The sequence below is a fragment of the Parasteatoda tepidariorum genome, chromosome 6 (assembly GCF_043381705.1).
Source record: "Parasteatoda tepidariorum isolate YZ-2023 chromosome 6, CAS_Ptep_4.0, whole genome shotgun sequence".
NCBI classification, from domain to species: domain Eukaryota; kingdom Metazoa; phylum Arthropoda; class Arachnida; order Araneae; family Theridiidae; genus Parasteatoda; species Parasteatoda tepidariorum.
The window spans coordinates 10254232-10279085 of NC_092209.1; the positions used below are offsets into that span (position 1 = coordinate 10254232).

The 24854-nt window shown below is 31.4% G+C and overlaps 1 protein-coding gene across 1 annotated transcript in view; it reads left to right on the plus strand.

Moving 5' to 3' along the window:
- Window positions 1-417: 417 nt before the first annotated feature.
- LOC107438172 (proton-coupled amino acid transporter-like protein CG1139) overlaps window positions 418-24854 on the plus strand; it is a 29058-nt gene continuing 4621 nt past the window's right edge. Inside the window, exons 1-5 of the mRNA XM_071181634.1 lie at window positions 418-500; window positions 1852-1944; window positions 11414-11564; window positions 15306-15481; window positions 19498-19784. Of these exons, the coding sequence (XP_071037735.1) occupies window positions 418-500; window positions 1852-1944; window positions 11414-11564; window positions 15306-15481; window positions 19498-19784 (790 nt within the window). The remainder of the gene's footprint in view (window positions 501-1851; window positions 1945-11413; window positions 11565-15305; window positions 15482-19497; window positions 19785-24854) is intronic.

The following is a 24854-nucleotide window of genomic DNA, read 5'->3' on the forward strand; positions in this document are numbered from 1 at the left end:
TTACAGTCTGTGACTTATGACTCAGAATAACACCTGCACCAAGTGTTCTTCTGTGCTTGCATAGCGAGGAGATATTTCCAACACATTTGGTAGGTAACCTAGTATAAAAGATTCATTGGGAATGATTATATAATACATTCTGTGTCTTATTCTGTGACTATTAACTCTTGTATATTATCTTCTGGGACTTATTATATATTACATTCTGTGACTTATGACTCAGAATAACACTTGCACCAAGTGTTCTTCTGTGCTTGCATAGCGAGGAGATATTTCCAACACACTTGCTAGGTAACCTAGTATAAAAGATTCATATGGAATGATTATATAATACATTCTGGGACTTATTCTGTGACTATTGACACTTGTCTATTATATTCTGAGACTTATTCACTTATATATTACATTCTGTGACTTATGACTCTGAATAACAACTGCACCAAGTGTTCTACTGAGCTGGCTTCCCCTGATAATATTCTTGCACACATTCGTAACAGATTGTTAGATAAAAATTATTCAATTAAAAGATTTCTACATTTCTTGGTTTATTAATAAAAATTTGGTTCAAAAATTTTCGGTTTTGATTTTATTGGGATAAAGTTTAAGCGAAATCATTTTATCTTCCGATTGCCATTACAACTCCAATCACAAACGTTTTTTTGTTTAAATTCTTATTTAATTTTTCTCTGTTATAAAATATCGTTTGATATTTTTTCCTCAAAAGATTTTTTAGCAATAGTGCATTAAGTTATTGCTGAATATCGCTTCAGAATTTTAAATTGTAATTTTGTATTCATTATTTTAATTGCATATGCATACCTGCCAACTTTTGATCCCTTCCATTACGATTTTTCCCAGTGGTAGTAAAATGGAATTAAAATTTCAATTGTAAGCAAAAAAATACGTTGTGTTTGAAGAAACATTAGCTGACAACCATGATAGTAGCGCATATTGATATATAGGCTTAATTTTTGTAAGAATAGTGGTGATCAAAATCATTTAAAAATTAAATTTATAAAAGAAAAAATATTATATATTTACTACCACTTTAAATATGAAAATAAATACGGGAGAGTTGGCAGGTATGGGGTTGGTTGTCTCCAGTGATAGTAAATTCGAATTTAAATTACAATTCTAGGCTGAAACATATGCTGCATTTGGATTCATCTTATGTGGACTGACGCGACAGTATTTTATATCAATATATATGATTAAATTTTTCAAAAATAGTGATGGTCAAAAAGATTTTAAATAAAGTTTATAAATGGAAGGAATATATAGAAAGCATTCATTTTACTACCACTTTAAATATAGAAATAAAATTCTACGCCAAATGCGTAAAAGTTGGGAGGTATGGATATGTGACGCTAAACCTTTTAAAAAACTAACAAAATCTATCAAATTTGCAAAGTTAGTTTGTTTTACTGTTTGGCCAGACGGGCAAGCCATGTAAAATTAGCGTGGCATTCAGCGTATTGATAACTAGTTATAGTTACGAATAGTTTTATTTCTTCTAAATAAAAAGAAACAAATAGAATGTTTTTATTACCAGTATTTTATATTTTCCTGATAAGTACCAGACCGGTAACTTACTTATAATAATATGTTGCTGTTAAAAGCACAGCCTATATAAGTTCGATTTAATTAAATAAGTTAATTATTGAAATTACTAAAATTAGACAAAATTATTTTTGCAACAAATAAATATGTCAGCTAATTTCATTTTATTCAATTACGTATTGTTTCACTTTTTGAATCGCAAAATTATAATTTTTAAAATGCGAAAAATCGAGTTGTTATGCATTTCTGTTTTTTATAGATTTAATGTAAATTTTATGATAATATTTCTAGATTGGGAGCGACATCTCTAGATTATTCCACAACTGCAGAACAGGCATTCCGCTTTGGACCACCAAGCCTGCGGTTTTTAGCTCCTATTGCGAGGTAAATAACTTTTTATCTATTGCTGCAACACTTTATCTTTGTAGTGAATAAAAAAACAAGGTTGTTTTAAACATAGTTGAAAGAGTCACAGTCTAGTAGTTGGCTTTTAGGCCCCAATAGGAGACTTTTACCTTTCCAGGCCTGCCAACCACTACGCTTTTTGCGAAATTTACAGTAAAGTGGTATACATTTAAAAACCAAAACTTTCAGAATTTTTGTTAGTTTTGTCAATATTTCAAATGCCTCCCCACGATGGAACTAGAATGAAGTGACGTTGCATGTGACTTTTCTCATTTATATGTAGTGGTGTTTAGACTAAGTTTAAATGAATAAAAAATAATGCATTAAAACATATACCTAGCTACCTATAGAATAATTTTTTACAACAAAGAATAGAAAGTTGGCAGCCCTGCCTCTCCATAATGATGTCGAGATCTTGATGCAATTTGCATATGGATCTGAGAGAAAAGAAAATGAAAAGAGGGAGTTAAAAGTGAAGAAGCGTGACTCTCAGGATTACTTGACTTTTCTTCTTCATAAAAGACTTTTCTTGATGTAGGAGGAGCAGTACAGGGCTGTCAACGTGCTACGCTTTTTGTTAATTTAGTGGTTGCCAAGTTTATGTTATAATTTAATATTATTTATTTGTTTTAACCTATTTCCACATCAATTCTTATAAATGATTTAAGAGTACATATGCGAGGCCACTTTTTTCCAGCTTCTTTGTGGTGAGGCTTTTAAGAGGTTGTCAAAATTACCAAAAATTCTATCTATCATACCTACAATTTTTTTTACAAAAAGCGTAGTAGTTTCGGTGTCTGCAATCATGAGCTTTGTCGCAAGTTGTTGTTACTGGCTAAAGAAGAGTCGAAGGTGTGAGATCAGCTTTCACAGGTATGGGGGAGCTGTATGGCATGTGTGATCCCGCTAGCTCCTCCAATTTGAACAATGGATCCTAACTTATTTTCATAAGTTTTTCCATCAAAATTTTGCCTCCTCGGGCTGTTCTGTGTCGAGACTTCACACAGCGTACAAACCCATCTCCTCAAAATCATGAATGATAAAGATAGTGCCAGAACTAATTATGCCACTGTGACTTATTTATCTAAGTTTCGGCCCCGTCAGGGTTCCCCAACTTATTATAAATGATAGATATGGTACAAAGCCGTAGCTCCAATCAGAGGGGTGTACAAAATTTAAAAAGCAAGCAAATAGGTAAAGACAATATAATGAGTACAATGAGGATAGAATGAGATTTATACAGGTATTTACAGAGAGGTAATCTCGGTCACCTGCCTGCCTCGCCTCCCCCCTTTCGGACTTCACGGGTGCACAGACAGGGAAGTTGAAGGGAGGGATAGAGGAGAAGAGGTAGTTGAAATTATTTACTAGTTAAATCTTTTAGAAAAAACATCGTCTGATAGATAGCCAGAAGTGCCACTGATACATATTTTTTTCTAGTACATCATCTTTTTATATTTTAAGTGGTAGTAAATTTACAAATTTCTTTTTAATTTTTGTATTTATTTTATGTACAGCGAATAAACGCTTTTCTCCGGCTTAACCCGTTTTGTCCCGAAGTTATGAATTGAAATGATACAAAAAGTAGTTTTATGGAAAAAGTGGTATAATATATTATAGAAATTAATTGGTTTTTCTACTGTTAAGGCGTTCAAAAAGTCTTTGATAGATCGAAAAGTACTTGTTCCTAAGAATTCAAGATCTAATCAGAAATAACTAAATCATTGTGGTATCTGAGAATCCTTTAATTCACCCAGATAAATGAAAATACTGAAAAAAGTTTCCCACCACTATGAATGTCTTTGAAAAAAGGAACTGTCCTACATATATGACGCTGGGCGTTAACCGGTTAAATCAATAATGGTTAATTTCATATGAAATATTATTTTATACCACATACTTTTAAGTTAAAATAATACTCCATTGCAACCCAATTACTTAATTGAAATCGGTGGCAGATAGGATAGAAATAGTTTACATTTAGATATTGAGTAGTTGATTTTATTGCATTAAAACAAATCAGTGTTTTTATAAATCTAGTCTATTAAAAAAAAAAATATTTATCTATCATCGTTAAAGTCAACTTGCTAATGTTCAAAAATTCAGATTATGTAATTTAGTTTTGCATTTTTAAAAAAAAAAATACCAGAGTTGAAGGATTTTCTTTTTTACGTAATTATATACTAATGCAGTTTATTTATAATTTTTTTAACTATGCATAAATATTTAAACATACATTAATGCCATACCTATTCTCGATATTATTCTTTAAGTAAATAAGAATTTCGCTATAGTTAGAAATTATTTTCATTTTTAAATTTATAAATTTTAATTCCTCTTTCTACAATATAGTATTTTTAAAGTATAGTTATTGTTAGTTTTTCCTCTTCTCTTTTCTGCAAACTATGTTTAATGTTTGCAAAAAAGAGTTCTAAAATAGTAAAACAGGGTCACAGCGGTACTTGAAAAATTTTAGTAGTGGTAGGAAATTTAAGTTAATGCTATAATAAGCTATAATAATAATATGCTATAATAATAATAATAATATATTTTTTATTTTAATATAACACTCTTTATCGTTAAGTGAATTAGGAATGTCGAATTTTCATGCATATATACTTTCGATGGAAAACATTTTTTAGTGTTCGTTACACAGAAATTAAAATATCGACATTTGTTTTATTTTTATTATCACTCTTTAAAATTTTAAAGGCCCACGGGAACCCTGTAAAATGGATTATACATTTTTAAAGAAATTTCTTTTTAAAATAGAAGAATAAGATCTCAGGTTAAGCAGTCGGCATCACCGAAAACGAATCAAAACTTCCAAAGTTCTAATCTATTGAAATATATCTATCCATCATCATCATCACCACAATCTATCTGATTATACTCGAAATTTCAGTTGATGTAATTTAATTTAGCCACATAATTTCAGTAAATATCATTAACTTGACGTTTTTGTTTCACTGAAGCAAAAGAAATAATTAAAAAAAAATATGCAAAATGAAAAGAAATTCTACTGCACAATTTTTATTATTTATTAAATAAAAAGTAATGTTGATATCTTTTCTCAGCACTTTTATTCTTTTAGTAAATAATTTCACTATAACAAAAAACTTTTTTTATATCAATTTATAAAATTTAATTCCTCTTTCAGTTATATAGAACTAAATGAATGTATAAGCTTGATTTCGGTACACTTATAACATAGCTTAACGAAATTAAGAAAAAGTTATACTGGAACATGCTAATTTCTTTTTTCTTCTTTTAAAATAGTTTTTTTTTGAAAGACTGAATAAAAACTTTTGCTGGGATCAGAAGTTTTTTTAAAAGGCTATACTGACTATAATTCCTTGCATTAAATTAAACTAGAATAAATAAGTAAAAAATAATAAGCTTTTCTGCATTTTTAAAATCTAAAACTATTTTATATAAAAATTAATTCAACATTTCTTTCTCATGAAAATAAATCTTCGAAATAAGTATAAAATATACTTTGAAATTAAGATTAAAACGATAATAAAATTCAATATTTAATAAAAATTGAGATATAATTTTTATCAGTTAAGTATTGAAAGTGAAAGCAAAGAATGTTTTTGCATTGAATATGAGTAATTTGTAATGTTGGTGGAAGTTACGTTTAGCTGATTAAATAATAAATGAATAAAAATTAATTAAGTTTCTACCAGTCTTTATTCGTGGTGATGGTAAAATTGGAAAAGCTGGTAGTTAAACCATTTCAGTTTTAATTTATTTTCGGGAGTAGTTAAAACTATTCTCTTATTCAAATTATTTATCAATATCTATTTTTTCTCAAGAACTAAGCAGTCTCATATATATGCTATAATTGTAAGAAAATAAAATTCGGTAATTACAGAAATTAAACGTTTCTCGAAAAAAAAAATGCCTTTCGCACCAGTTTTTGCTTTTCTCCGTCTTGGTATATATAACCTCTCAACCCTGACATGTAAACCAGAGATGCCAACTGCTCCGGACACGCCAAACTAATTTAAAAAACGGTAAATAACTTCATAGTAAATTTTACAAATATTTGACTATTTTTGCTTACTTTTTAAAAGGTATTGCAAGTCATAGAAGCTCTAAAGTGGAGAATATATAAGTCAACCAATTATTTAGAAATAGTGGTGGATAAAAATCTACTAAATTGAATTTATTAAACGAAAAATCAAAATTGATAAACTACCACTTTGAAATATTTATTTTCTGTCCGGAGCAAGTTGGCATCTCTGGTAAACTGAAATTAGTTAGAGCTCCTGGCGGGGCTGATGCTAAAATAACCACCACATATGAGTACATGCAAACTGCTCCGGATTCGACAAAATATCTTTAACAACAGTAGAGACCAGTGTTGCCAGGTGCCGATAACCGTTCACCCCCAGATAGCGCTGTAAGATCCCCTAAATAGTTTTTTTTTTTTTAAAAAAACCCAAAATTTTTAACTTAATGTATAAGTATTAAAAAATTGCACAGAAGTTAAATAATGTATAGAAAATATTGCTTTAATACTTTTTAATGTTTGATTGAACAAATTAATCTTTTTTATATTTCAATCATTACATTATCTTTAATTTCTACTAAAGTATTCAAGATATTTTATTCAATGCTTTTTGACTCGCATATTTTTTCGTAACTATTTTATTATCAACGATATAGTCTTTTTAATATTTTAGTTCTAACATTATGCTTAAATTTCTGATAAAATATCTAACATATTTTCGTCAATAATTTCTGATTTGTATATGTTCTCGCTGTTAAACATTTTTGACCTAGAAGAAGTAGGTACAAAATTTTGACAGTTCATATGGAACGCGCAAAATAGCATCAGTTGTTGTTATGGACATTTTATTTCTCAATTTGCCTTTAATAATATTTAATACTAGGAAGCTTCGCCCCCTACTCGCTGGCGCTCGCCAACCCCCGGAACTGCTTTCGCAGCTCATTTTGAATTGTTTCGCAATCCAATGCTCGCTCATTGGATACGTTCTTAACGTCTAGCTTTTGTATACTTTTTTGAACACTGAAGTTCCGAAAACTTTTCACTGTAGAAAATTCTAAACCTGTACATTTCAATATTAATTTGAAATTGCAAACAGTTCACATATTTTTCTTAATCACACTATTCTAAATTTCAGTTGTTGAGAAAAGTAACTGTTGTAAGTTTTGTTTTAAAGTCTTTCCCACCAGAGGGCTAAAGCCATGTGTTGTAAAACAATATGAAATAGTAGTCTGCCACTGAACGCCGGATGTAAAGCATCGGCTTTGATGAAGATAATTTTGTATTTTTAATTCTCTGAAGGGCGCCACCTTAATAATATGGAATTTGTAAAATAAATGTATATATTTTTGATTGTTGATGAAGCCCATCATTTTGTGTTTTCATCAGTGTTCAGAAGCAGAACAACTATAAGTTTTTTATTTTATCACAAAAATATAAAATGTATAAAAAACAAAGAAAAGAGTAAGAAAATGAGTATAGTCATAGAAAAAGTTAAAATTATAATATAGTATTTGTCAGTTAAAATAAAACTTTTTGTTTAAGTCATTGCTAACAATTCAAATTTCTCCGAGGCAATTCTAAAGTATAAATTAAGGTAGTATTGTTAAGTTGAAACACAATATTTTTAGTTTTGATGTCAACAATACAATTCAATTTTTCACAAAAACGATTGTTTCCATTGTTAAGTTCAATGTCAACAATTCAAATTTTTCTGAGGCAACTCTTAACCTCTAAATATTATTTTTTTTATGTACACATTTCTAAATGTCAGTATTCAACCACAAAACAACTTAAAGTCCTCAAATTTAGCATGAAGTTGTAAAATGTAATGAAAGAGGGTCATAGCAATAATGAAAGTAGAAGTAAAGTTAGTACTGTAAAATTAAAACAATATTTTTAATCAATGAGCCAAGTTCTTCAAGAAGCAGTTGTAGAAGTAGGTTGTTTATTTAAAACTTTTTATAGAATTTCTTTAAGAACACAATTGTTAATTTGGGCATTTGGTGATACAACACTTTTAGAATTGAAGGATTTGTTACGTCAAGCGCTCAGGTATCATAATTTTGATCTAGTTGCTCTTCTATGTCATTTTGATTTATGTTGCTAAGTTAACTTTCAAAAAATTCTCTGACTGGCAACAGCATTTTTATTTTTTAAGTTGTTTATTTTTATTTCTTTTAGAATTCGTTCTTTTTTTAGCGAAATGTTTTTAACCTAACAGATTTCTTTGCCGACTGTTTTCTCTAAAAGTGAAGAAAATAAAGTAAATATTTAAGTGTTGTGAAAAGAATCTTATTTAGTTGTACAAAGTACTTTCAGAGAAGCGCTTTCGACAAAATACTAAAATAGAGATCTACAACTCACTTCTGCCTAGTTTGATAGTATGAGATTGCCGCAGCTGAATTGAACAACCTGATAATGCTCACTCTGGTTATTGTTTCCGTTTTTAAAAGCGCTATATGTTGAGCCTTGTTTGGCATGTGACATTTTTAGCAGCAATTATTGGTCGATTTTCTAACGTTGCCATTCGGGGAGTTGTAATGAGGCTTTTCTGCCGTGTAAGAGAAATATATATATAGATGGAGAAACATCTCTCCACAGCTGCATTTGAAAACGGAATACTTAATAAAGCTGAAACAAGAGTCGAGGTAAGTAAACTTAGTCGAGAATCGAGCGAAGTAATAACTTACTACATTTACATTCAACAAAGGGGTTACGTTCTAAAATTAAAGCTTAATATTTTTGTTTTGGTTTAACACATTGATTTTCGTATTACCATCTCACACATTCAGTTATAAAATTTGATGTTAGAACGTAACCAAAATGAAACTAGTAAAATTCACAAATACCCTAAAACAAATTACCCTAAAATATCCACTGAAGATAAAAAAAATCCCCCTAAATTTAGGGGGAGAAACCCCTAATCTGCCAACACTTGTAGAGACATGTAAACTAAAATTGGCGGATTTTCGATAACTTTTTAACAGACTAAGCTGTAAAAAAAATGGCGCATCACATAAGCCTTTGAATTATTTAGGAGCAATGGTAAGTAAAAATCACGAATGATACTTTAATGAACAACCACTCAAAAAGATTTACTCGGTGTTTGCAGCGCCAGTCTCATTAGGAACCCCTAAATCTCAACTATTTTTCCTTCCAGGGCTCGAAAAAACTCAGAAATTTTACCCGTCCCCGAGGACGGCATGTTCAACAATGTACCCGCACTCATTTGAAACTAACACGTATCTTTTAAATAAATAAAAACATAATTTTCTCCTATTTATTACACATATTTATATAAATTGCACAATGAATTAGGATTGTTACTAGAATTACAAATACTATGATTACATTACACAGTAATAAGAGAAATACTAGGTTACTAACAGTAACCTAATATTTATTTTATGAAATATTTATTTTATGAAATTACTAAAGTCAAGTTATCTGGAATGTCAATTTATTCGAGGGTACTGCATTTTTTTAAATGAATCAAATATGACGTTTGCCAGTTCCACAATCAAGCCAGTGATTTACAGAGGTTTCTGCTCAGAAATCTGAAAGGGGATTTGCATTTAGGTAGATGTTCATAATTGCGTTTAACGCTTCTTGTTTAAGACCAGTACGTATTGTGTTTTTTTTTTTTTGGAAGTTCATTGCTGAAAAGCCGCTTTCCACCGCTACAGTACTCCCAGACAGAGAAAACATCAATTCCACCATACGCAGTATTTCTAGATTAGAGGGTCATTTTTGAAGTGAGGCGCTAGACTCTAGAAAGATAACAAAAACTGAAAATGTATCACGAACATTACCGGGAAAATGGCCGTCCGCGGGGAATTTTTGACCGCCGAGGACGGGAGGCTTTTCGAGCCCTGTTTCTTTCACAATAAGTGCCGCAAATCTAGACACTCACTTGAATTACTCTTTAGTGACACACAAGATAACGATATTTAAGTTTTTTATTAAATATAATAAATAAAATTTTTAATTTAAAAGTGGTATGGTAAAACATGTTAATTATATATTTTCATTGTATTACATTTTCTACTTTGTGTATTTAAAAAAAAAAGAGAACTCTTTTACTTCTATACTAAGTTAGCTGATTACATTTTAAAATTAACTTGCTCTCTTGGACATCGGAAACCATATCTGAACGTTTTAACGCATTATTATTATATTGCATTGTAACGCATTTGCAAAACATATACTAGTTTCGATACATTTTTTGCAAGAATTAAAGATAGGTTGCAAAATTGACAAAAATTTTATAAATTTTTTTAAAAGTAAAACAAAGTTTAGCAATTTAATTGTGATACCAACAACATATACGGATTTCAAATTGCAGATATTACATTTTGTATTCATATGTTAGAAAAAAACGCTTAACTTTGACTTTTTTAACACAAATTTGATAACACTATTTAGTTTTTTTAAAAAGTGTATATAATTTTTGTCGTGAAAATTGTATTAAAATTCTAATTCGCTTTAAGCAATGTACTGTGTTCAAATTAAAAAACTGAATACTTTTATCAATTTTACTTTAGTTATTAAATTTCTGGTTCTAAAATTGTCATTATTCATAGTAGGGCAGTTTAAACTCATACATTGTGATAACTTAAATTAAAAATCTCCGAAAAAAAGGATGACAGAGGTATAGGACAAACGGTATGTTTATTGTGAAAACTCTTTAATTTTATGCAAAAGTTTTAGAAATTAGTAACTAAAGTCAGTAAGCCATTAACTAAAACTTCATGACCAAACGATCCGTTTTTGTACTAAAATGCAAACGTAAACGGAGAGAATGGTATCAGATTATTAAGTTTTGCATATTTTATTGAGCATTCTTTTGTAAAGTATCTACCACTATAAATATTAAATACTTATTTACTACTATATAAAACACGTTATGTTAACGTTAGTATATATTTTATCGCCATCTCCTCAAAACTAAATTGCAAGCATTCTGTACAAATGTTTTTAAAGGTTTCCATAATAAACAAGCAGTTTTTTTTTTTAATTCTAAACTCTTTGTCATCGAGAACTTATATTAAGAAGTCAGTCAGTCTACCTCTGAATACCCTGCACTTTCGCTTAATAAACGCACTTTTTTCTTTGTTTGGTGGATTCAGATTTTGACCGTCAGATTATGGGTAAGAGATAGCTGCATTTTTGCCAATGTAATCCCAATAGTTGAGTCTGGAAAACTGTCGAAAGTTAGGTTTCCTTCATGTTAATGTCACTTTTTCTGCATTCCGACTACTAGATCAAAAGTTATAAAAATGATCCGTTTTTTATTTTGCGCATAATTCACGACATCCAATTTTTTTTGTTAATGTATAAAGATTATTCTATTGAAGTGATAACAAGAATTTTTTAACTTTAAAGTATTTATGATTTTACATAACATTTTTGACATTAATTTTTCAGGTATGCTGTAAATATAATGCTTATGTTTACACAACTTGGATTTTGTTGTGTTTATTTCCTTTTCGTCTCGAGCAGTTTGTATGAGGTAAGAAATCGTTTATTTAAGGCTAAATGTTTGATTATTGGATATAAAAATGATATAACCCTCGACGTAACATAATTATTTCAGCAAATAACCTTAGCTAAAGTGAAGAAATTAATTTTTAACAAAATATTCAGCTGTATTTCGTTGCATTGACGTTGTAGATTCCATTGGCCCCGCAGATTTAAAGGAGGAGAAAGGCATTTAAATATTTGTACGAAATATTTCTTTACTTCCGACTTTATGTGAATTTAAGTTAAAAATTAGTTCTCTGAAAACTGTAATATTTCAGACAAAATTTCAACTCACCATCAACTAATAAATTGTGACCATTATTCAATAAAATGAATGAAGGGTCCTCTTTAATCAGAGAAAAAACTCTCTATATTTATCCACATTGAATTATATGGATGGCTTTTTCCTTATTTAAAAAGTAAATTGCGAATATTTTTGAATATTTTTCTTTCATTATATTCATTATACTGCGTTATGCTGTAACTTGTTACCAATTTTCACTAAAGTTTTTAGCTTTACCATAGTTTTTAATAGTACCTAAGTAACCAAAATTTTTTTTAAGTTTTTCAAACTTCAAAAACACTTCCTTCCTTAAAATATAAAATTTGGAAACTATGTCCAATAGAACATATTTTAATGTATTGATTTTATAAAAAATATTTGGACATCCCTTTCAAATTTCCCTTTTTTGCTCCACGTCAAAATCATATTAAATGTACTTTTTGCCTTTTACCTACCAATAAATATGCATAACTAATCTTAAGTTACGTAAATTACGTAGAATTTGGCTCATTCTTCTTTTAATTTAAAAAATGTGATCATATTTTCAGTTAGTACGCAAAAATAATTTTAACAGAATTAATTTAATTAATTAATTAAAGAAATTAATTAAAGAATTAATTAATTAAAGAAAACTTTTCAAAACTTTTTATCAAAAAGTTTATTATTTACTTGCTATATAACAGCGAAAATGTTTTGATAAAAGTGCCATATATAGATACCAAAAATTTTGATTGCTAATGATTTCACAACGTATACGTCAATTTTAAAATTTTTTGTGTAGAACACATACTTTAAATATTAAATTATATTAATATCGACTCCGTAGCCTTGTAATTTTGAACTCTATCTTGAAGAGAAAGGTCAAATATTGGGAGAAATTTACCCTTCGTGGAGGACGTTTTGATGGAACTAACACACATTTGCGTTACATGGAGAGAAAAACCACGAAAATCTCGCACGGTTGTATTGACGGTAAGGGGACTCTCACCCATGAAAAGTTTACCACTGAAGATATTTTACGTCAGCACTGTGGTCAGGGAAAGCCGGATGCAGAATTCATATCGAACAGCCATCGCTGGGATTCGAACCTGAGCACCTCATTCGTGTATCTTAGTGGTAACCTTTGCATAAAAGAAATCAGAAATACTAATATAAATTGCAGACCTTTAACTAGTGCATTTTCTTTTATCATACAGTGACAGTAAAATATTACTAGATTACTTTAGAAAATACTATACGTAAAGTATTAGAAAAAATCAATGGCGAAGTTTTCTAAATTAGTTTCATTTAAATAACTTCAAACATTCTTTTCTAAAGAGAAATTAATTTCTAAATTTGTTTTCTCCGAAATATCAAACAATTTATCTGTATTTCTGAGAAGGAAAAAAAACTGCAAATTTTAGTCAATCATCCCGCTCTTCTATATATGTAGTACTTATAATTGCTACCAGTTCATTTCTTCTTGCGTACCAATTATTTTTTATACGATTAATACAGCTTGCCTTGCCTTGAAAGGGCGTTTATTAAGGCTTCCTCCTATAGAATTAATTATTGAGGCGTACTTCGTATTAAGCAAAAACTTTTGAGGGTTTTAATTCCTTTGGGATGTCTTTACTTTTAATTAATATACGCAAAAAAAAACTTTTTCGAATGTTTATTTTTTTCAGCTCCCGTGGAGGAGGAATGGAATGATCTTCCGTCGACATGAATGGAAAAAAAAAACTTCTTTTTTAATTATTCAACGCTCCATAAGTTTTTTTTTCTGCTGAACATTTTTTCCCTTTTGGTAAAATTGGAGTTTTCTTATAGTTTAAGTAATGAGATGGATAAAATCTGTTATTAAATGCTGAGCATATTACTGAACTAGAAATGAATTGAAAAAAGCAGAATTAATTTTTTTTAATAAGGTGGTCACTTTAAAGAGAGAAAGTTGGGAGAAAAACCTTATTAAAATATTTGAATACTTTAGAAAAAAACATTTGAGCATACAAAATTTTAAGGAAAATGAGAAAAATGTTATTTTTTTCACAAATTTGGGGGCAGGTATATTAGCTTTTTTCTACCATTAAAAAAAAAGTTTTTTTTTTCTTTTCTTCTCTTTTCAAATTCAGCTTCCTTTCTTAAAAGAAATAATTAATTGAAATTTTTAATACGCAATTTTTGTAATTGAATTATTTAGAAGGGGAATTTATAATATTTCTAACAGTATTCTAATAAACTTTAAATCATTAAATTGTAGAAAAAGAAATAATGATTTGGTCTGCGTCGGAGATATTTTTAGATAATAATTTCGAAACAAGAACACCGTTTTTTATCTTGAATTTTGGAAAACATGATGATATTTGAAACTTTTTTAGAAAATTTTCTTACATAAAATATGCATAGGTAGAAATTAGAAGGAGGACGAAGGAGAAGTTAGGAAGACTGCAATTATACTTAAAATATTTATTTTTAATTTCTGGCACGTTCGCATGTTAGGNCACGAGCTTGAGCTACAGTCTGAATCGGAGTTGTCTTCGCCTGATAATGTCAGCCTCAAAGCAAGTTAAGACAATCGGAATCAAAAATCAGGTTTTTCGTTTATTTTGTGACATCAAGAGCCAGATATCAGGCCACTTGTAAAAGGAGACTGACTGGAGCATATCATTAAAACTTCCTCTGAATGCTGCTATGAACAGCCGACCCAATTTTATGGTTTACGACTACTAATGTTCAACTCCGTAGCCTTGTAATTTTGAACCAAATCCAGTAGGCAGAAAGGAACTCATGGATCGAATAAAGGGAGAAATTTGCCTTGGTGGAGGACTTTTTGATGGAGCTAATCCGCATTTGCGTTACATGGAAAGGAAGACCACGAAAACCTCCCACGGTTAGCCTGACGGCAAGGGGACTCTAACTCATGATCTGTCTACCACTGAGGATATATAACCTCAGCACTGTGATCGGTGGAAGCCGGATGCGGAATTCGTATCGACTGGGATTCGAACCCGGTTCGCAGCATTGGAAGGCGAAAGCTCTATCCCCTGAGCCATCGCTGCTCTTCTGTTCGCATTTAAAGAAACTGATGAAAGAATAATAATTGTTCTTGCAGACGATTTTCTTCTACAACGAAACAAAAGTAAAAATTCTTTATCTCGCATTTGATTTGTTAAGAGCACGTCAGCATAAGATGCTTCATTTTAGTGATCCAATCAAATAAAAAGAACTTGCAACGTCGTACGATTGTTTCTTTTTCAAGAACGAATGTCCTCCTTATGTATCGAAATCTGTCGCCAAGTCTAGAATTCCAGTGAGACTGCGAAACTATATCCTTTTTTTTAATATTTTTTTGATATATATCGTAATCAATGACAGCAATTCTATACCAATTACTAAAATTCTATACCACAATGGTCTTCTCTTAACTTGCAACGGACTAAAATAGTTCAATGCTGTTATTTTTTATGCAACTTACTGATATGGACTTGTACCAACATTTTAAATACGCATGTCTTTATTTTGTAAATTTTTTAGGTTCTTCCTCTTCAGAATGCTATGAAAACACCCGAGGATTTCGGTGGTTTAAGCGGTGTCCTCACTACAGGCATGGTAATTGTGATTTGTCTGTATACTGCAGTCGGCTTTTACGGATATTTAAAGTATGGAAATTATGTGAAAGCAAGTATAACATTCAATCTGCCATCAGTTCCGTACGTATCAACATTTTCTATCAGTAGTATTCAATCTGTGGGTCTCTAAGATTAAATAACTTCTAAATTTTACTTTTTGAGTCGGTATCAAGGGAGAAGTCCTTGTAAACATTTGCGAGATTTAAAAGTACAGGCAATGGAGTTAAAATGAATGTTGTTAAATGATTAAAATGTGTGCTTTTGATAGGGAAGCGAATAAAGAAAACTTTTGAATATTTTTCTAGTTTTTAAATTAGCTTAATTTTTAAATTCCAATATTATCTCTTTAAGCTCCAGCCTGCATGATCGTGAAGTTTAGATATTAACCCATCACATGTATTTTGATAATATATTCATATCAAAACAAGTTTAAATTAAGTAAAATTTTCATTTCTTAGAGATCAGTTTCATATTTAAAACACTCATCACAAACATTAAATTTGATTTTAAATTTATTCGCGTATTTTACTATGCATGGATTATCGTTAATGTCTCAGATTATCAAAATAAGATTATCAAAATTAGTTTATCAAAATAACTTTTGCTATTTAAGAAAAGTAAGTGCTTTCGAATTTCATCTGGTCTTAAAGGGCTAAAGAGTTAAATTGATAAACTAATCAATGAAATCGCTCTCTTTATAAGTTTAGTAGTAAGATGTACAACAAATTTTTAAAATATTTTAAGATTTAATCTCCAATTTGAATTAAGGGTTTCTTTAAGAATTCGTTTTCATCAAAAAGTGTCAGATATCTTACTATTTTTGAATTATTAATTTATTTGCCTTAACAGATTTTCAAACTATACTCTATAACAAAAAAATCGACGCACCAAGAAGGATTGAAACGAAAATTGGTGGATAGGAAGACAATGTACACTGTAGTAAATGATTAAAATTTCAGAACAATTGAATAATTTATTGCAGAGTTACAGTAACAAGTTCAACAAGGTGCTGACCCGCCTCTAGCCTAGATACAAGCTGCCACACGGTGTGGCATAGACCGAAAAAGCTCCCGGATGGTCTCTTGCGGTATTTCCTGCCAAATTCAATCCAATTTTCGAACGAGGTTATCAACATTCCGTGGCAGATGCAATCGCCTTTCCATCGTATCCCAGACATGCTCGATGGGAGAGAGATCTGGTGATCTGGCAGACCAAGGAAGAGTTTTACAAGCTTTCAGACAGTTCATAGCAACACGTGCCGTATGTGGTCTGGCATTGTCCCGCTGAAAAACCAGCCCAGGGCGCTGCTAAAGGAACGGTAGCAAAACAGGTCTTAGGTTCTTAGGATGTCGTCGACGTACCGCTGTGCAGTAAGTGTACCTCTAATGACGACTAAAGGGGTCCGGCTGTCAAAAGAAATGGCACCCCAGACCATAATGCCTTGTTGAGGGCCGGTGTGGCGTGTAATAATGAGGGCAGGATCCCCCCCTTTGCCCTGTGCGTCTCCAAACACGTCTTCGATGATCGTCAGGACACAGTTGGAAGCGGGATTCGTCGCTAAAGACTATACGCCCTCAGTCGGCATCATTCCAGCCATATCTGTTCAAAACATTCATGCATACGAAATTTCAAAGCAATCGGTTGATTGCTTCTTGGCTCGTCGATTTTTTTGTTATAGAGTGTATTTTGTCTAAAATGCGAGTGCCGTTTATACTCTCAAATTATGAAATTAGAATAGCAGAAATATTATATATAAAAAAAGAAACGTATACAGGGTTTGTCCCAAAATTAATGAGACTAGTATGGTTTAAACGGTTTTATTGCTCATTTGTAAAATGTTGTTGTTTTTAATACCACACCAATACCAGCAATCTTGCCTTGTGAAGCTAAGTGAATTTAAGGCAGAGGGTGCGTTTCTTGCTCTTCAGTGACGCCATATATGGCCAAGAATACGACTTCAGTCTCACATTCGACACAGTTCGGTTATAGGGCGGACGCATTCATACATCCATCGACAGAACGTAATTTTAAACTGAGTCAGAGAACGATTAATCTCCAATTCAGTACCTTCAGTCAGTGGTATGATTTGTTATAGGAACATGGAGGCCTTCAGACTGATTTACCGTTCGTCTGTTCACATTTACTACACGGGGAGTTTTCTGCCCAAGAGGATCTTATTCACTACCTCTTGGACATAAGCCCACCGCCCTACCGTTAATCGTTATTTCTGCAAACAAAATACTGACACATCAGCATCTATCTATACGTGGCACTTTTATTAGTGAAATTCATAAGTGTAGTCTTATTTCTCATCGCAGAAAATGTTTTGCCTGCAGCTTAGTGTGATTTCAGCAGTTAATCTCACACTTTTTATCTCTGTGTTCCCGACCATTTCTGAATGTCTTGTACTACCTGAAAATGTAGTAGTCTATATTCTTTTGATAATTTTAAACGAAATATGCATTAAAATTCTTTAAATCTATTAGCAATTTATTGACTTGGCAAATAACTCACTGAACTCGCCAATGCCAAATCATAAAATTATGATAAAACAACTGCTTCTAGGTCTATTAAAATGCAATTTTTGACTGTAAATGGAGTTGTATTTAATTGGGAAACAATAATTACGATTATAAGTACCGTTTTAGAATCATACAAACTACCAACTCATTGCGCGAAATACTTCAGGCAGCTTGCGTTGACATTTCCAACCATTGCTATTTTCGGTACTTATGAATACCCTTTATCTTCCCTTGATAATTGAAACCATTGTTCTGTATCAACCCCCGCAGACCTAATCGTGCTTGAATCATGCAATCACGTTGATCCTCATAACCCGCGATATATTTTCTAATTTTTAAAAAAGTTAATGTTGCATTTTTGAAGCATGAAAAAACAGTGATAATAGTTACTTTTCTATCCTTCTTTTTTCTTTTCTTTCTTTCATTTTTATTTATTTATTTTTTGTTGATAATATTACATTAGTAAAAATATTTAATGATAACTTATGTCCTATTTGTATGAAGCCGTTAAAGAAAGTTTCCGAAGCGCATCAAGAAATAATAATAATAATAATAATGAAAAGAAAGAAGAAGTTTGAGTGCTTTAAACTTGTAGCAAAACTTTAATTTTAAACTTTATTTACTCTCTGATTGTAAAATTTCTTTTAAATTTTAAGGGGAACAAACAAAATAAATATTTAAAAATTATAAAAGAAATTCACGAGCTTTTCTCACCAAGGTAAAAAATGTTAAAATTAATGCATTTTTCTTCTTTATCTCTGTATATTTTTATGAACTAAACAGTACACTGTTGGTAGCTTTTAAAATATTAAAAAATTATAAATAAGAAAAACCTTTTTTTCTTTGAGCTGTAGTTTTCCTTCATAGTCATATATTCATGTATTATCCTAATTAACCTAAAGAATACTGACTAAAGATAGATAAAACTGAACTTAACAGTCATGAATATATGTTATAAATCCTCAACAGTTATTAAAGCAACATTAATCACTGAAAAAACGGCACGAAAAACAGCCAGAAATTGCATAGAGCTATCTTACGTTAACATTAGCGCTAACCTTTCTTTCTATAAGCAACATAGCGATAGGTCGGAAAATGTTTGCGCTAAGAATTTCCATTTGTATGAGATTTAGAGGGACGCGTTGTTGTTGCTGCTACCGTCGTAAGCCATTAAGGCAAGAAATGTGATTGTTCTTCTTTTCCAGTGGCGAAACCTACGGCCAAAAATTTGGCTTCTACAACACCCACTCGTCACACCGTTTATAAAGTGGACCTATTCATTCTTCCATTCATTCATCCACTTGTAATTTTGAACTGAATTAGAGAACGATCAATCTCGAAGTCAGTACCCCCAGATGTATAATTTGTTATGGGAACATGAAGGCAGGATTCGAAGTCCCGTTCTCACGAACGAGAGTCCAGCACCCTGCCAAACAGGCGATCTCTTCCAGAAGAAACCGTTACGCCTTGCAGATGTTTATTATGTTACTTTCTCTATTATGTTAATTGTTTAACAATAATCATAATTTGCAATGTCTACCTACATTATAAATGAGCAAAATATTTATTCTGCAGATTGAGTGAATTAATTCGACTCACATTTGCCGTTGCCGTCTTCCTGACGTATGCTCTTCAGTTTTACGTGCCTCTATCAATCATATGGTCTTACCTGAAAGAGAAGTTTCAGATGGAAGGGAGGTGTTCTTCCAGAGTTCAAACTATTTCTGAACTTCTTCTTCGTACTTTTTTAGTATTTATCACATGTAAGTATGGCTATACTGATTTCGGTACTTACAAGGGAAACGAAACATGCCCGTTGTTTTGGAAAGCATTCATTAAAATAAATTTCGTTCTCTTACAACGTTAAACTGTTTTCTACACTGCTGGCCATCCGAATTGCAACACCAAGAAAGACAAGAGATATCACAACAAAATTTATTTTGTAGATAACATGTTGACCAAGTATCAAATGATTACATTTACAGATTTCTGTGAAGTGTGGTTACTGCCAAAATCAGTAGCCTGAGTAGCCGCCATTTTTGGAGTTCACCGCTGCCACACGCCTCATCATTGATTCAAAGAGACTTTGGATGTGTTCTGGTGTGGCAGCTGGTGATGTAATCTGAGTCAATCGTTGAGCAATCATGGACCACATGCTTTCTATCGGCGAAAAATCCGGAGAGCGAGCTGGCCAGTAAAGCAATTCAATCTGGCGATTGACGAAGAACCCTTGGACAATGCGTGTCACGTGTGGTCGCGCATTATCCTGTTGAAATATGACTGTGGGCAAGCTCTCTGAAGGTAAGAAAGGAGAACTGCCTCCAGCATAACGGAGATGTAGCGCTGGCTGTTTTAAGTACCGGCAATGAGTACTAGAAAAGTGCGAGAGTAATATCCAATACCGCGCCATACCATAAGACCCGGTGCAGGACCAGTGTGGGGGTGCATAACGCAGCTGTTCAGTATCCTCTCTCCACGGTGTCTCCAGACTCGAATGCGACCATCGTGGTGTTGCAGACAGAAGCGTGACTCGCCAGTAAGAGAATTTCATTCCATTCTGTCGTCCACATCCTTTTTTCATCGCACCATTGGCGGCGGAAGCGTCTAAGATTCTGTGTCAAGGGTAGACGAAGCAATGGACATCTTGCGGACAGACCACTCTGCCGTAAACTGCTTTGAATGGTACGCGCAGACACTGGATGATGCGTTACAGACTGAATGTGCTGTGCTATGGTTTGTGATGTGACTGAGCGATCAGTCACTGCCATGCGCACGATTCGCCTGTCATCACGTGAAGTGGTGCGCTCAGGTGGATTCAATCGAACGCGTCGGTCCGTCCTGCATCCAACGATCACAGATCCGCATTACAGTTGTTTGGTTTCTTCCAACACGACAACTGCTTTCCCTGAAGGATAATCCACAATCTCGGTAGGCCACTATCCTTCCTCTGTCGAACTCGGATACTTGATGAAAATATGATCGCTGTTTTCTACGAGGCATAATTAATCGTTTTTGAAAAAAACTCAAGAAAAACACAAATGCCGAACTTGATATCGTCGAAATCTCCGAACCTTAAATAGCACTTTGAAGTGGCGCCACAGGCGCGCGTAATGAGCGTATGCGCTGAAATTCTAATCATTTGCATATCTCACCTCCGCTAATGCATGTTGCAAATTTCATGTTATTTGCATGCTTCCTTCAGAGTGTTGCATTTACAGTGGCCAGCAGTGTAATTATATCAGACTGTCACCCAGCAACAAGGAGGAACTTTTAAAAAAAAGTTAAACTCGGATTTTAGCTATTTGAAATGTGATTTTGTCTCATGATTACTAGTTAACGGATTTGCAAGGACTAGCGAAGAAAACATGTCTAAATTAAGGAATATAAAAAAAAATTATAAGAATTTATTTACATTTATCTAACATAAGTAATTTTTCTTAAAATGGCACTAGTGCTGAAAATAAATTTTCTACATTTTCCACATATCCTAATAATTTTTCCTCTCTCACTTTACACGAGATTTCACCTCATAGTCATTAGGCAGCGAATATTTATACAAGTACTTTAAATATCAAACACTAGGACACTAAAACTGTATTGAGTCGAAAGAAAATTCTTAAAATCATTTTGGATATCTCTATTATTTGCAAAATTTCAAAAATAAAATCTTAGTATCATTTTAGATATCTCTACGGTTCACGTTTAAAAAATATTGGAATCATTTGAAATATATTTACTATTTACAGCGTTTCAAAACAAATCTTAGAATCTTTATAAATAGTATAATCATTATATATATAGTAGAATCATTACCTAAAGTAGAATCATTATTGAATCATTATATATATAATTATACGTTTCCAAATAAATAAATAAATAAATAGCTTAGAATAATTTTAAATATCTCTAATAGGTGCAACTTTTCTAAAAGAAATCTTAGAATCATTTCAGGTATGCAGGGCCGTTTTATCCATTAGGCACTGTAGGCAACTGCCTAGCGGCCCCGCCCAACACCCACGTTCAGGGGCCCTGTGCTACAGAGAAAAAAATTGACAATGTTTCTCAAACAGTAAAAATTTAATTCGAAATTTCAATGACGATTGTCATTCTCTGTACATTACATCGACGCTATTTTAGTACATTTCTGAACGCATTCCAAATTAGATATTAATAATATGGTAGTTAGCTCATATATCACGCAGTAATATAATCGCAAGCAATTTTATCGCGGTAATTTTAACGCCGACTAATCAGATGACTATACAGCAAGAGCAGCTTTTTTAGCACAACACGCTTAAAAAACGCGCAAAATTCTATGTTGTGAATGCACACTTACTGTTCTGGTACCTACTATAGATATGTATATTCTATGGCCAAGCTATCAAAGAGTATGTAAAAATAAGGTTGACAGTACTGGTTCTTTCGTCGCATGACTGGGGAATTCCCCGATCCGCTAAATACATACGTTGTATTGTGTCATAGACAACATTTTTAATGTAATCGTTGAATTTTCACGTCGTGCAATTTGTTTGCGAGTTTTACGGCTGTGAATGAAAAGATAGTTTTACAGTTTGTGTTTCAAAACTTACGAATTTAGAGCTAAGTATTGGATATTTATTTATAAAGACTGCAGAAGTGCTTCGGGCTTCGAGAAAATCGGTGAAACGACGAGTAAAAATCCGTGTAGTGTAAACTGAAGTTAAAATTACTATACGTAAGTTTTATTATTTTTTACATATTTTATTACCTAATACAGGACTTGACAAATGTGAAGTGCCGTTTTATTATTATTATTAGACAGTTTTTAATTATTTTTATTATTAATTAAAAACTATCTTCGTTCAACTATGTCTCAAAACCGTTTAAATTCATTGGCCATAATGGCAATTGAAAATGATGTATTGGAAAAGGTTAACTTTCAGGATGTCTTGAACGATTTTGTAGCAAAAAAAGTTAGAAGAGTTAATATTTAAGCTTATTGTATGATTTTTTAAAATGCATATATAAATTACTTATATTCTTTTCGTTTGATTCAATATTTTTATTGAATAATGTGATAATATACCTATGTAGTAAAAAACAGCGTAATTATGAATAAAGTGTTGTGTTAGCGAAAAAATATATTAGGAAGTTAGAAGACGGTAGGGGGGGGGGCGAGACGAGCATTGCCTAGGGGCCGCGACACGCATAAGCCGGCCCTGCTGGTATATCTATTTGCAATGATTCAAATAAAAAAAAATTCCTCATACACTAATGAAATTTCTCATTTCATCATATGCGAGATTTCACCTTATAGTTATTAGACAGCAAATATTTATTAAATACTTTACATATCAAACACTAGGGCACTAAAACTGTATAAAGTAGAAAAAAATCTTAACATTATTTTAAAGATCTTTATTATTTACAACATTTCAAAATCTAAGTACCATTTTATCTATCTCTATCATTCACAACGTTTCAAAAAAAGTATTAGAATCATTATAAATTGTGGAATCATTATATATATAGTAGAATCATTACTGAATCATTATGTATACAATTATACGTTCCAAACGAATCTAAGAATAATTTTAGCTATCTCAACTAATTAAAACATTTCTAAAACGAAATCTTAAAATCATTTCAGATATCTCTATTTACAATGTTCCAAAAAAAAAACTTAGAATCATTTTAGATATCTCTACTATTTACAAGGTTAAAAAAAATAATACATTTGAAAAAAAATCTTTTTCTGCAGAACCTGATGAGATTTCGCCCCATACCCTATAGAACTTAGAAATAAATATAAGGACAACTAAAAGCTGAAAAATATGTCTATATTTTTCTATCTGATTAATATGTGTGGGAAGTGGGAACAAAGAAAAGTCAAATGTAGTCAGATACTAGTGTCAATAATTATGTTTTTAAATTTCAGCTATTTTGAACTAATGTGCTTGATCCGTGTACTCGACGTAAAATTTTTTTTTAATACAAGATTCACCAAAAATTAAATAAATAATATTATTAATAAAATACTGATATTTTTTTTATTTTCTTTTGTATATACTATGTTTCCATTCTAATAATTTTGATGTAAGATAATTTTCATGTTGTTTTTTATTAGATATGTTAAAAGTTTAAATGCTATGCCATAAACTATTTGGTTTAACAGCATTAAACAAAAAATTTAAACTGTTTGTAAAAACAATTCCAATGCATACACACAAAAATATCATTCAAAATTTTTAAAAAAATTGCCCAGAATCCTTAATAAATTTATGAGTATAAATAATAATCTACAAGCAGAAATAAAATAAAGTTAAGAAAAATTATAAAAGAACAATGGCTTCCCGCAAATTCAGAACTGACTTAAGTGTCACTTTAATCACTGCTATGAAGTTCAAAATTTTCTACCACTTAAAACATTTACGAAAAAACTTCTGTTGAATTAAGAGAGACACAATGCCTCCTAAAATTGAGAGCCTCCACACAGCTTCTTAAGCAGTCTGATCTGACCACTATGAAGATAAATCAGAACGAAAGAGCCATTTATTTTGAAATCTAGTAAAACTAAGAAAGTGGTAGCAAATATATGTCTGAAAATGTGTTTAGTTTATGAATATAATTGGTTTGTCTTATTTTCTTTTAAACCACTACACATACACATACCTGCCAACTCTCCCGGATTTTGCGGGAGATTTTATTTTCATATTTAAAGTGGTAGTAAATATATACTATTTTTTCTTTTATAAATTTAATTTTTAAATGATTTTGATCACCACTATTCTTACAAAAATTAAGCTTATATATTACTATGCGTTACTATCATGGTTGTCAACTTACGTTTGCTCATATACAACGTATTTGTTTGCTTAAAATTGAAGTTTTAATTCCATTTTAATACCACTGGGAAAAATGATAATGGAAGGGATTAAAAGTTGGCAGGTCTG